The 14,315-nt window shown below is 40.4% G+C and overlaps 1 protein-coding gene across 4 annotated transcripts in view; it reads left to right on the forward strand.

The window, feature by feature from the left end:
* The window catches only part of MCOLN3 (mucolipin 3), a 20,527-nt gene extending 6,745 nt beyond the window's left edge, over positions 1 to 13,782 (forward strand). The window contains exons 1-14 of one of the 4 annotated variants that reach the window (XM_009635111.2): positions 16 to 521; positions 1,554 to 1,783; positions 3,576 to 3,743; positions 4,275 to 4,428; positions 4,884 to 4,968; positions 5,049 to 5,145; positions 5,748 to 5,847; positions 7,718 to 7,830; positions 7,911 to 8,060; positions 10,018 to 10,119; positions 10,231 to 10,353; positions 10,928 to 11,134; positions 11,488 to 11,617; positions 13,265 to 13,782. In XM_009635111.2, coding sequence (XP_009633406.1) covers positions 1,556 to 1,783; positions 3,576 to 3,743; positions 4,275 to 4,428; positions 4,884 to 4,968; positions 5,049 to 5,145; positions 5,748 to 5,847; positions 7,718 to 7,830; positions 7,911 to 8,060; positions 10,018 to 10,119; positions 10,231 to 10,353; positions 10,928 to 11,134; positions 11,488 to 11,617; positions 13,265 to 13,284 — 1,677 coding nt within the window. In that variant the 5' untranslated portion in view covers positions 16 to 521; positions 1,554 to 1,555 and the 3' untranslated portion in view covers positions 13,285 to 13,782. The other 3 variants (XM_035890648.1, XM_035890649.1, XM_035890650.1) reach the window with 3 other exon arrangements.
* The last annotated feature ends 533 nt before the right edge of the window (positions 13,783 to 14,315 follow it).

Consider the following 14,315-nt stretch of genomic DNA (forward strand, 5'->3'; position numbering starts at 1 on the left):
GACCGCCTGGGGCGGGGCCCTGCCCAGGAGAACGGGAGGGTACCGCCCGTGTGTTGTGTTTGCCTGGAACACCTTCTCAAGCCGGTGCCGCCGGGTCAGGACGTGTGTGTGTGTGTATATTTTATTGATGTGTTTATTTATGTATTTTAAAATCAAGCACATACACTGACAGGGATGTTGCAGTATCAGAGAGGGGCTTAACTTAGAAATGCCTGATCAGCTGCCGGGAAGAAGAGTGGAAACTGTGGCGTGCTGTATCAATGGAGACCTGATAGAACAGGAGCTGGTTTGGGGGGGGTTGCTTGGGTTGGGTTTTTTTTTTGTTTTTTGGTTTTTTTAAGCCTATATATGGGCCTCTTCTTAGTGTTAAACTGCTGATTCCAAACTCCTCTTGCCCTCTCTGACGGCAGGGGAAATTGAAGCGCTTGAATCGTATCCGAAACCAGACTTGTGTTCTGGTGCGTGTGGTGGCCGCTTGAGGAGAGCGGATGTGATCTATGCAGTTTTAAAAATTAATTTCGGTGAGGGTTTTTTTTTTTGTGTGTGTGTTTGAGTTATATAACAAGCTTTTCTTATGCAAATTAAAAATAATTTGTCTACTATGGCACATGTTTAAATTTATTCACAACCGAGGCTGTCTCCTCTGTTCTTAACGTCAACAGTCTTTTATCTGAAATAAATATTCCTGGCTACCTCTGAAGTACTTCATAATGCATTTATAAAATGTTTGGGAGTCAGTGAGGTCAGTAACAGATTAACATCTAAACGCGTTGAATACTGTGGAGAGTAACATCTCAAACTGTGTTTATAAGGTTCTCTTCTAAACTTCCCCCTCATACTCACCTAAAATCAGAGTCTTTTTGGCTAATCGCGATGCTTGACTGCAATTACCTTGTCCTGTTCATGATCACCATTGGTTTGCATTCAGTCTTTTATGGCTGAAGAAACAGGTATAATCTTCCTAAATGACAAGTTAATGCGCTCAGGTAATTTATCTGAATTGCAGTTTGGCATGCTGGGTCTCCATTTCCAAGAGCGAACAATGCCAGTACTAATGTCTAAGAAAAATGCTGTCTGTCTTGAAAATTCTGTTGCTTTCAAGGACTGGACAGCAGGCTGACAGCAGAGGAAAATACTTGCTATAGAAGTAGATAAGTTTTCCAGAAGAGTGAATGCTTGTGAGAGGCTTTTGGTCCTTTTCTGGACACAGGAGGAAATGAGTCAGGATGTTTTGCATATATGATGTTGTTGGCAAGGGAGAGGAAGAAGTTTTCAGCAAGTGACTCCATAATTCTGAAGGGACAGAAATTCCACTATGAAATAAATGTCCTGACAGCTTATCTGCAAATTTAAGAGCTTGCCCAAACTTTTCTTTGTGTTCTGCAGAACACGCACAATATTATGAGGAAGGTCTTAAATTCAGTGTAATGTGCAAGTGCCATTCACAGAGGATAAACAACTTTGGAGTCCAGGTTGTCAGTGCAGGCTGATTTGATGCTACTGTATTCGTGCTTGCATGTTTTCCAACTGACGTGGACTTCTTTTCATTTCAGAAATGGAAAATCCTGAAGTGGCTGTGAGCAGCTGCAGTGCTCACGATGATGAAAAGCTTTGCAGCTACAGACGGCACATGTCAGTATCACAGGAGGAACTTTTGGAAGACCAGCTGAGAAGGAAGCTGAAATTCTTCTTCATGAACCCATGTGAGAAATTCTGGGCCCGAGGCAGGAAACCTTGGAAGCTTGGGATTCAGCTACTCAAAATAGCAATGGTTACTATTCAGGTGAGTAACTAGGGAAGCAGGGACTCTTCTTAGCCCATGGGGGTTCAAATAAGGAGCACAGGTGACAAATGCTATTCTTGGCATGGTGCAGAGACAGGGAGAGGATGGACTGCAGAAATATCTTCGTTGCATATATGTAGCTTAGATCTCAGATGGCATAGTTTTCTCCTAAAACTGTTGACTGAAAGATAGCTTTCCTAAGAGCGGAGATGAAAAGAACCATGTGTAAGGGCTCTGCTCTACTTTTTACTTTACTTTTTTTTTTCCTTTCCCCCCCCCAAAGGATGGCATCCTTACACATCTGTTCCCCCCAAAACCTTCACTCTGAGTGTGTTTGTGTTCGAGGGAAGTTTGTGTTTCAGTGTCACAGTGATAAGAACTGAAATTGGTAGCTTTTTTCACTATATTTGCTTATGCCTTGTGTATGGTATACGAAATCTTCCTATTGAAAAAATCAGAAATTTTGCCCCAGTCTTCCTCTCACCCAGCCTTGCACCACAGATTTCATGTAACACATTTATCTGCTGTCTAAAACACAACTCAGAGTCCTGTGGTTAAGGAGGAAGGTCTTTCATAACATCTTTTAACACCTCAGATAATGGTCCTTCGGAGTTGCCCGTGTGTGATTTACATTTAGGGTGGTGTCAGTGCTATGACTATACAAGTATAGAGAAGAATGTTTTCCACGGTTGCATGAATGATGGGACAAACTGCAGGAATAATAATTCTTTTGCTATATGTCTGGCAGTATGTTTGTATCCCTTCCTTACTTACCGCTTTAGTCTGAAATGTATTGTCATCCTCCGATTGTCATGTATCCCATTTTGCAATTAAAAATAAAATTTGATGGTGGAAGAACCTAAATAAGAAAGAAACTAATGCTCATTTAGCCTTTTCAGAGAAAATCTGCCCCGAGGTAATTCAGTCTTAGCACTGTGGATTTGCTCGTGTATTCCTGTGTGCCTAGCATGCTGAGCTTGCCCACAGAGCATTTCTGTATCTCTGTAACTGAGTTATCCTTATCAAAGCCTACATATCCAGTTTGCAACGTGGCAATAAAACTAATCTGTAGACTACTGGTTCAGACTTATCTCTGATGAGTTTCTTCACAATACTGCTGATGCTAGATTTGAAACAATAGTCACTAAAGGGAATTGCAAGCTCCCACAAACTACATGACATTCTTCTAGAAACCTTTTCCAGTCTGGATAGTAGCTAGCAGTGTTTTATGCTAACTTCTCATGAACAATTGCAGTATATTTTTTAACAGCTTCAGAGGTTATCCTGTTACAAGCACGGTTTTGATCAGTTATTCTCAAAGCACCTTTCACCCAAACCTGAGGAAGGGATGTTTGTTTTTCTGAGTTGTCCTCAGTTTGCCTTTTCTGCATAGCAGTAAAGACTTCACAGTGGGGTCTGGTTAAGTCCTGTCCTGCCTTTTTGGCTGAGGTACACTGATATTCCCCAAGGCAAGTCATATCAATGTCAGGCTGAGCTAACAAAGCACATGTAACAGTATATGGGTAGTTTGAATTTGAGATGGTAATGCTTTTCTTTGTAAAAATGCAAGTCCGTGGCCAAGATGCTGGTGAACATGTTAAAAGAACGTTCTTGAAACCCATTGTTCCCTAAAGTCAAACTTTCTTTTGACCAGCAGTGAAATGGAGTATCCTGCATGTAAGTGCTCTGTCTACCAGCTTGATGAAAGAGTGGCCATTTGCAGGACAGGGTTTGCATGTTAATCCTGAAGCCAACTTTGTCTTTGAACAGGAAATATAAATGTCTTTTTCAGCTGGTAGTTTTTGGATTGAGCAATCAAATGGTGGTTGCCTTCAAAGAAGAGAACACTGTTGCATTCAAACATCTCTTCTTGAAAGGATACATGGACAGAACGGATGACACCTATGCTGTATACACACAAACAGATGTCTATGACCAGATATTCTTTGCAATAAACCAGGTAAGGATTGTCGCTGCAATGTATGAAATACATATGCTCTTTACCTGGGTACCTTTTCTTCTTCCACCTTCCCTGACAGTGTCTGAAACTGAACTTCTCTGCCCGTTGCTTCAGGCTAGAATGTTGACTCGTTCAGGTTTTCTGTCATTGCCAGAGCATTGTACTTGTGGCAACATCCTTAAAGCTAATCAATCTACGAATTCTGCACTAGATGCAGGCCTTGGATTTGAGCCAGAGTGCTTTGCAAATAAAAATTAGGCTTTTTAGTAAGGATTGTAGAGAGCAAAATAAATAATAAGCAAAAAAGTATTTAGATCCAAATCCTGCACTTACTGTTTTTGTCAAATACCTTAAAATATTTGAAGACTCCCCTGTAGCATGGTGTAGGTTTCTGAGTTCCTTAGGTGACCTTTCAAACAGAAAAAGATGGGTTATGGCACAGACTCAGACACTTCTGGGTTTACTTTTTTTTCCAAGACTGACAGTTTTGGTGCCATCTAAGTTGGTTTGTTTGTTTGTTCTGAACTTCAGTACTTACAGCTGCCCAACATTTCTGTTGGAAACCATGCTTATGAGAAGAGGGGAGCGGAAGAGACAGCTTTGGCTGTGTGTCAGCAGCTCTACAAGCGAGGAACCATCTGTCCTGGAAATGACACCTTTGATATAGACCCAGAGATTGTGACTGGTAATGAACCTAATCTATTGTATCGGTTCTACATTTATGATGAATTCTTACAACCATCCAGTATTGTACAGTCCTATCAAATGATCTGTATTGAACTTACAACCGGCCAGAAAGCTACTGTGTAACTAACCTCTAGCCCTCACTTCCAAGTTAACAGTCTGTTATGTCTCCTGCCACAAAACAAGTGATGAGCCTTTAGCACTGATGACCATCTAATACAAGTATTTCGGGCTAATTTCAGGAGCCTTCCCTGTGAATTCATGATGAATAGCTTGGCTGGTTCAGGGAAGCCAATATGTTTGTCAGCTAACTTCCCAAATGACTCCTCACTTAAGTGTGCTATCTTGCCTGGTGTAGTCAACGGCTCTTTCCAGCCTCGGGAGTGGGAAAGGCAGATTACAGTTAAAGAGCGTGATAACCCGTGAGATACTGTTGTGAGTACTTATCCATTGCAGACTGCTTGTACATTGAGCCAATGATGCCGTTAGACAACACAACAGTGGGAAAGCACAATTTGAATTTCACTCTGGATTTCCACAGGTGAGGAGGAATCAGCATCTCCTGTATTGGGGTATTCATGCGTTTTCCCTGTGAAAAGCTAATACAAAGCTCTGTTGCAGACTGGTGACAGTGCAGCTCATGTTCAACCTGAAGGCAATCAATCTCCAGACCGTTCGTCACCACGAGCTCCCTGACTGTTATGATTTCACTCTGACGGTACGTGGAAGCCTGCCACTTGTCTTTCTGTTCAAAATGAGAAATCGTTCCTGCTGGTTTATCATGCACAGTCAGTACAATTGTTTTCTGAAACGTTGGGCACCATTGACTGGTCCTCAGTGGCATCTGGATGACTCTGTTATGGCTTAATGTACCCTGTGAATAACCGCCAGTTTTGACTGTGGGAGGTTAAGCTCTGAGTGCTCATGATGGGGTCCTGAAGCACCTGCTTGGCTTACAGTCTTTTGTGCTCTAATCCATCTGAAGTACAATCAAAGCATAAATATCTTCTCTTTAGAGAGGTGCTTCTAGGAAAGGTTGTTTTCAGATCATAGAGGAATGAGGCTGTAGTTGAAAAGAATTTCACCTAGTATCTAGTTGATCAAGCAATTTTTGGCAAATATGTGGTTCACCAGATTTGTCTTTCACTTTGACAGCATTTATTTGAATAAACTGGAATCACCTTAAACTTAAACAAATTTCGTAACGTCTCCCCTAGGAGTATTATTCTGAATCATTATGCAAGCTTAGCAATACAGTGTGCTTATGTATGTAACAGTTTAACTTTAAAAAGACATGCTTTTTTTTGTTTGTTAATACAGATAGTGTTTGATAATAAAGCACATAGTGGAAGAATTAAAATAAGTCTAGACAACGACATAGCGATCAGGGAATGTAAAGACTGGCATGTTTCTGGATCAAGTAAGTTACATAAATGCATTCAAATTTTCATGCTAAATTTTTGCCACACTAGCAAAATGTTTGTTAACCTTTTTCTTTATTAAAAGATGAGGCACTATTGACATACATTCTCTAGTGGGTGTGCTCTAAATACTGATTTTCTGAGGAGTTGTTGTTCTTAAACCTCTGATCTGAAATCCTGGGAACCCAGACACACCATTACTTTCCTTAGCAGTTTTCAAACCTTGCACCATTGATGCTGTCGAACCAACATTTTTCCACACCTCACTGTTCATCCTTCCAGCTTTGGCTACCGAACTTACGCTGCTCATTGCTTTAGGTAGGGCTGTGAACTGTTCTTCTAGCACCAGGAAACAGAAGGATACATGATAGTGGTGGAAAGTTGAAACTGATTCACTTTTATTTCAGGACTTAGCACCAGGAAAGATAAGGAAGCACTGTTGCTAAGGCTTGCTAGAGTGGAATGGCTGGAAACACTCCTGACTGCTGCTTAAATGTTGTTTGGCCTGTATCTGGGTGTAACTGAGATGTACAGTATGGTTAAATAATCTGTCTTAAATAGTTACTCACAAGAGCACTCTTTGTTGGCAGCTATTGGATCTGGTCAAAACATTGTCTGAGATCATTTTGGTTAGAGAAAATAATCTCTTTGAAAGTCAGACCAGGGTTCTGAATTCCACTTATTTTTAAATTTTTTCCTGAAGTAAGTGATAGGATGAATCAGGTCTGGTTTTCTACTTTGCCACTCTCCCCTTTGCTATGCCTACAGTCCGAAATGAAGAGCAGGTAGTGAAAAAAAGAGAAGATTGGGGGTTTTCTTAAATATCCAGATTGAAATTAATTATGGGGAATTTAATGAAATGCATCACAGAGTGCAAAACCACTTATGCAGACACACAGTCCACTAAACACTATCAACTAGCTTTGCTAGCTGCCATGTTATAAATGCACACCAGATGGCATGCTACCCCTAACAGATTGCTAGTGCAGCAGTACAAGAAGGTTCTGTAATAATCCACATTTGATATCTATGCAGATTGCCTCTATAACATTTTTCAAAGTCATCTCCTGGAGTACCCTGTATTATTTTCTGAAAGCCAAGGAAAAAAACAAAGGTAATGATTGCAATTGGACAATAAAAAGTTGTTGTTCTGAACTACACTGCAAAACCAACCTAAATGGCAACAGTACATGTGTTAGTGACTTTGGTATAAGCAAGAAGTAGGTGGGCATCTTCTGAGTGGTGCAGTTTGTGAAGTCAACTAGAACTTCAGTATCCTGTTTTGGAGAATTGCTGCATCTTCTTGTAAATTTAGCATTAAATTGTTCCAATTTTTTAAATTTTAGTAACATAAGAGATGGAGAACTCACGTCTAGCTCAATGTTGGTCTTGGCTAGCTGAGCAGCAGTGCAAATTATCTGCACTGCTCTGGGACAGACAACCTATCTGATAGTCAAATACTGGTCTGGAAGAGAAGATACGTACTGTAAAGTTCCTGGGATTTTTTTTAATTTTTTTTTTTTGGACAAGTTCTGTCATTCTGTCACTCCAAAGGCCATTCCACCGCTTGTAAAATGGACAACTCCTACCTCTAATTCTGCAGGGCTTTAAGAAGCACTCATGCTCTGGTATATTTTTGATGTGGTATCAACCCCTAAATTAACTACAGTGGTATCTGTAGTGCAGATGCACTGGTGTCTCTCATGAAAATATGTCAGATAAACTTTTGTGGGGAAAAGCTAACATTTTTCTTAATTCAGTTATATAAACATAATTGACATCAAAACTCAATTCTTACTCCAGTACTCAAGATGGTCAAGAAGACGGAAATGTATCTGATAATGAACATGTACATTTTTGTTCTTGCAGTACAAAAGAACACTCATTACATGATGATCTTCGACGCTTTTGTTATATTGACTTGTCTGGCCTCATTGATCCTTTGCACACGGTCAGTGGTTAAAGGAATTCGACTCCAAAGGGTGGGTATAACTCTTTCCTTGGAAAGTCTTCATGTCTTGTGCAAATCTGGTTAACTTTCTTCTTTCCTCCTTTCCCCTAGGAATTTGTAAGCTTTTTCCTGTATTATTATAAGAAAGAAGTATCTTTCAGTGATCAAATGGAATTTGTCAACGGATGGTACATCCTGATTATGGTTAGCGATGTCTTAACTATTGTTGGATCAACTCTAAAGATGGAGATACAAGCCAAGGTAAGCTTTTTACGCTGCCGAGTGGAAGCAAAACTGATTGTTTCTGTCCCAGCATTAAATCTCTCTGAGGACTTTAGGCTGGCTATACTTGATTCTGAGTGGCATGCAATTTTAAAACTCTGTCTTATCCTCTGGAATTGTAACTGAGATGTGTTGTTTCCAGTTGCAAGATGTAAAAACTCCAAATATCACTAGATATTATAATTCTAATTATCTTTGCTCATTTGTGACTCCAGGGAATAAAATTTACTTCACCTCTGAAAGCTTAAGACTGTTGACTTCCTTTCCCATTTAGGACCACTTAAATTTGCTTATTTGATGGATTTTTTTTTTTTTCTATTTAGCATTTAACTTTGTTTCCCATTTAACAAGTGTTTAACTAGCAGAGAGACTCTCTCCTTAAACATCACTTTGCTGCTTTCCCAGCTTCTGGTTTCCAGCATGTATATAACAGTCAGCCACAGCCAGGCTCTAGGCTTTCAATTTCTAAAATAAACTTGACATAAACAAATCTTTTTAAAACATATTACATGCAGCCAGAATGAGGGAAGAAAAACTCTTACCATGTGCTATCCTGAAGCACTCTAATATTCAGATAATGTTGTTCTTCAAATCTGTAGCAGACTTTGAAGTGTGACATTGCAACACAACAGACTTTGAACAGTAATGATGAAAGGACATGTCTGAAATCCATCTGGTGACAGCCTGACTGTCATAAATGCCCTGTACAAATTGCCCTATCTTACCTTAGGAACTATAAACTCGGTTCTCAGGAGTAGAAAGAAGCTATGAGGAAGCTGGCTAAGATAAGAGATAACTCCATCCTGCTTTGGGAGAAGCAAAGATGAGAACAAGATTGGAATAAGGTCTTGCATTTGGGATTCCAGTGTCTTTTATATATATAAATACATCTGTTTATATACGTTTCTTTTCTAAGAGAGTATTTTACTAAAACTCTTATCTACATGTACATTTCACTTCATTTTGCAAGCCTTGTGGCCCTCAGTAACAAGATCTTGTTCCATGTTACTGTGTGAAAGTTAATGGCCGAATAACAAGTTCACATTAAAGTAGCCTAAATTTGGTTTTTGTCAAGCTGTAAATGAATTATGCTAAGATAAAAGATTAGCCAACTCTCAGAGGAATAAAACCAGAAAATAGTGAAAACTTCTTATTCAAATAAGTTGTCATGATCCATTTCAGAGTAGAGCTGCGGTTCAGGGAACAGTGTATATGCTACCTTGGATGAAAACAGGCCAGTATGTATAGGTGGAAAAAACAGTGAAGTGCCAATAAAATATAAATGAAGTCCTGGTTAGAATTAATTAGAAGCTAATTAGTCTTCTCCATGATAACTTTCTACACCTCACAGTTCCTGGCTACCTAACAGGATCCTCCTTAGTATTTTATCTGAGCTCTGCTGACAAGCCATGCTATTTTTAAAAACTGATTTGCCTACGTACTGGGAGAACCTTCTCTGCTCTGTGGTTCTAAAGTCACATCTACACTGTCTGTTGGGATGCAGTGGAGAGATTCCTGAGCTGCTCTGGGGAATCTGTCAATGCGGATTCCAGAAGCAGTTGCCACAGGTCTGGAAGGAGCATAAAAATGTTTGCAGTGCCACTCTGCAGGTCCTGCTGAGCCGGGTGGCTCTGCACGGGCAGTGCAGCTGTGCTCTTGGCCTTGCAAATGAAGCTTGTCTTGTCAGACTCTGTTTTCCAAACAGCCATATGTAAACACATGGGAAATGAGTTACCCTTCAGAGCGCCCTTGCTCTTTAGTGGGACTTCTGCTTTCTGATGCATATTGCCCCAAACTAATTTTTAACAGGAGAGATTGCCAAGGAAAACTATGTTTCTTAACAGATCTTTGTAGTAGTGAGATTTGTGATTTAGAGCCTGCCAGTTTTAATCTTGATTATTTTTTTTTCTTTTTTCTTCTTTTTTTTTTTTTTTAGAGTCTGACAAGTTATGATGTCTGTAGCATACTCCTAGGAACATCCACTATGCTTGTGTGGCTTGGAGTCATTCGCTACCTAGGTTTCTTTCAGAAGTATAATGTAAGGATCTCCTGGGATCTTCGTGCTGTTGGTATTTATTCTGTTTGTTGCTATAAGAGGACTGGAAGAAATGCCTGGTTGAATTCTAACTGTTTGCATTGCTTTGTGCAGCTTCTCATCCTAACACTGCGAGCAGCATTACCCAATGTAATGAGGTTCTGCTGTTGTGCTGCTATGATCTACCTGGGCTATTGTTTCTGTGGATGGATTGTACTGGGACCATACCATGTGAAGGTAATATACTTAACATGAAAAAAGACAACTTGAATAACAGAATGGATTCCAAACAAATGAGAGATTACTACTGTTGTCTTCTAAGTTTCCATGTCAAGGCTTCCCTTAATATAAAAATAGTGCATCTTCAACATGATGCTTCTCTGTTTGAGGAGCCTGACTTCCATGACTCAGTCAGACTTTCCTCAAGTTATGAAAGCTGTGAGTCAGGAGTGGAAGCTGCTGTGACTCCCAATCACATGCTGGTATTTTGAGAAATAATTTTCATCTTGCAGAATACCGGTGTCAGACTCAAGCTTTGGAGATTTTATCCTTACTCCTTTTAAAAGTTAAATTGGCGTACCTGCTCCAGCTAGAGTGTACAGGTGAATGAATTGAATGTGTGTGAATACAAGAGGTGGCAAACTTTGCTCATTCCTCAAATGTTTTACGGTTTGCACATTGTCATACCCTGGGCCTACAAACAGATCCGAGGCAGCCAGTCAACAGCTGTGTATCTTCTTCATGTTATGTAAAGTCTTTGCATCCAAATAAAGTGGCGACTGATGTCCTTGTCTACTTCCCTCCTCTCTAGTTTCGCTCTCTGAACATGGTTTCCGAATGTCTTTTTTCACTGATCAATGGAGATGACATGTTTGCCACCTTTGCAAAAATGCAGCAGAAAAGTTACTTGGTCTGGTTATTCAGTAGGATCTACCTCTACTCCTTCATCAGTCTGTTCATCTATATGGTGCTGAGTCTCTTCATTGCACTCATTACAGATACCTATGAAACCGTCAAGGTAAGCATGAACTCTTACTCTTCGTTTGGAATCAAAATGCAAGATTGGTGCTATCGACTCTAATCCCCCTCCATATTTTGACTGCAGCGCATGCCAATTTAAAGAACAAATACAAAGGCTACTTTTGAGGGTGCGGCGTGATGACAAGTCCTTCCCTATTTCAGTTTTCTAACAAGCCTATCTGATTTCCTGCCCCAATGGTAGCTAAATACCTACTAAAAGCAGTAATTTCATACTCAGTTCTGCGTCTTCTAAATTCAGGCTTAAGTAATGGCTGGAAAGCAGTCTGAGGGACATTTGGGGGGTTGTGTGGTTTTTCCCTGCTAAAGGTTTAACTAAATATCATTTTTTAGCACTACCAGCACGATGGTTTTCCGGAGACAGAACTTCAGAGATTTGTATCACAGTGCAAAGACTTACCAAACTCTGGCAGGTACAGGTTAGAGGATGAGAGTTCTGTATCTCTCTTCTGTTGTTGTAACGGTACGTACCTACATTAAAATTATACATTAAGGTATATGCAAATGCAACACACCACAAAATGTCCCTGGTATAATGTTTACGAAGAATAATTAAATTTTGGGGAGTAGAGGGGAAAAAACCCCACAAAAATCCCAAACTATTTCTAATGCTCTCAAATGGAGCACTTCAGTAAAGTGTCTGCAGCCAACAAACTCCTTAGGAGAGGAGAGGGAACTTTTCATTAAGAATTGCTTAACATATGAAAAATAGCACAGAAAGTTAGATAATATATACAGTAACTGAGGGGCCCCGTATGTATAATGCACAAGCATTAACAGTTCCTGTACTTACTGCAATAGTCAGGTCTTTTTAATGATACCTTGTGCAGTAAGGTGTCCTAACTTAAATGGTAGCGGGCCTGAAACTTAGGGAGAAGATCAGCTTGCCAAGGTTGTAAGATAGCATGCAGTTAAGATACTATCACAGCACTTGGAAAAAGATTGCCTAACTTCCACTATGGCGAGCTCACTGCTGCAGTTATTTAAAGTTTTGTTTCTTCAGGAATACTGATTGCAGGTTACATGGTTTATATTTAACCTCTCTGGCAGCAACTCTGAGTCTTGCTTGCTAGTTGGTCCCTTGGTGGGGGAGCCGTAAAATATTTGCAGCTTGATTAGAAAGATCAAAGGCATTTGCAGCTCCTTGGTATTGGGCTTTTCTGGTGTGCTATATTGTTTTATGCCAGGTAGATAGAATGTATTTCTGAGGGGGAGGAGAAGGGGGCATATTTTGGAGCAGGGAGAGAACAGAGCCTGCAGTCAGACAGTCCAGAGCGGCGAGCTGCTGTTCTGACTGAGTGCCTTTCTTGAAATGAAAGCGTGGGATGAAGCAGAGCAGGGCATCTTACTCCTGGGTAAAGGGCACTGAAATGTTAATATTTCCTTTTCTGCACACACCCCTCAGTTCAACCAGGCAAGAAACCCAACACAAGGTGGGACAGGGTGGGGATGACTGGCTTGGAGGCGGGGATCAGGACTCTAGAAGAGCACCGGAGAAGGGAAACTTGGTTACTCTCAAGCAACTTATTCTTCAGGAGCCGTGGGCAGCAGCAGTGCCCTGGACTCAAACAGAGCTGTAGGCATTGAAGTGCCTGATTTCAGAGCCTTGTTTCCTGAACTGATTAACCACTCTTTAATGATTTCATCCTGGTCCAAAATATCTTGATCTACATGCATGCCTCATACTATGCACGTTAGTGTTACAAACTGGAAATAGTCTGTTCCTTTCTCTAGAAGTTAGACCAGGGGCTGACTTTGCAGTTGCCTGCAAATACTCGACGTTGCTCCTTTAGCCCAGTACTGTGGTCTTCTGGTTTTACTTTGAAACAAATGATCTGTGGGAATAAATAAGTATCTCAAGTGGGATGTTGAGTTATCAGTTCTGTGGCTTCTGGTCTTTAAACAGTCACATGGTCCTACAGGGGGCACAAGGCTTCTCTTAATTCTTTAGTATGTTCAAAATGTTCCATGGTGGTTCGTAACGGTTTCTTATCAGAGTGTGTCAAATTAGTAATTATATAGTTCAGATGCATTTTTAAGGGTCCTTGTACCATGAAACTATTATTTTCATGCATGCACCTGACAACTTTTTTCCCCCTCTCCTGTACAGGTCCCAGTGAACATGTTTAATGGGGATTTCTATCATGGAGGCTTTAAAGCAGCACGCATTTCAAGACCTGGATGGTGGAGCTGGTGGAAAATCATATACCTAAAGCCTGAATTTTGCTTTTCTCAAAAAAACAGTGTAAGCCTGTGGCAGAAGCTTGCGATAAACTTACAGTCTTTCTGATTAGGCACTCCCACTGCTAGTTCAGGGGTTTGGGGGGGTTGCGGTTTTGATTAGATTTGTTCTATTTGTTTCCTCAGTTAAATTGTGCTAGAATGCAAAGGGCATTAAAAAGCTGTCTGTGTTCAGAGACTTGGCTAGATTATGTGAGTAGACTAGAAATGCAGTAACTTTCAACTCTCTGTAGAAATAGTGCTGGACAACTGCAACTTTGAACACCAACCTAGCCATTGGTACTCCAGGCATTATCTAGCTACGGCTGACCCTGCACTGAATGAATGAAAGCTCGCTCTAGAGCCCTCAGCATTTTTTATTTATCTACATTCACAGTAAAAAAAAAAGAAAATAAAACTATGACATTTGGTGTAACTTGTTTCTGGAGATGTTACAGGGAATTGATGCACAAGCCATTCAACTATGGCTGAGAGCATAAACCAAATACTTCTATAAACATAAGTACCACTTAGCAGAAGTGGCAGCCTCTTCTCAGAGAGGCCAGGGATACGCCAGGCTGGAACTGAAGTTTGAGGGGTGAGTTGAGTGAGAACTGTAGCTGTTCTCTTATATCCAGTGCTGGGTAGGATCAGTTACAGCCTTCAGCTTCGCAGTGTGCTGACTTTATGTTTTTAAAGAAAAAGTCAGACAAAAGCACTTTCAAAAAAATCTAATTTTTTTATTTGAAATCTTCCTCTGGTACACAAGTCTGTAAACCTGAAGTCTAAGTTAAATACATATGTATTTAATAGATAATGTCTCTGAGAGTCATCTCTCTCCACGCTTTAGAAACTGGAAGCCGACCCAATAACATGGTACTGTCAGCGGCTGTCTGAAACATTCGATCTCGTCAGTTTTGACAACTTAGTTTATATACTTT

The sequence above is a fragment of the Egretta garzetta genome, unplaced genomic scaffold (genome assembly GCF_000687185.1).
Source record: "Egretta garzetta isolate BGI_Z169 unplaced genomic scaffold, ASM68718v1 scaffold43, whole genome shotgun sequence".
Classification (NCBI taxonomy): Eukaryota; Metazoa; Chordata; class Aves; order Pelecaniformes; family Ardeidae; genus Egretta; species Egretta garzetta.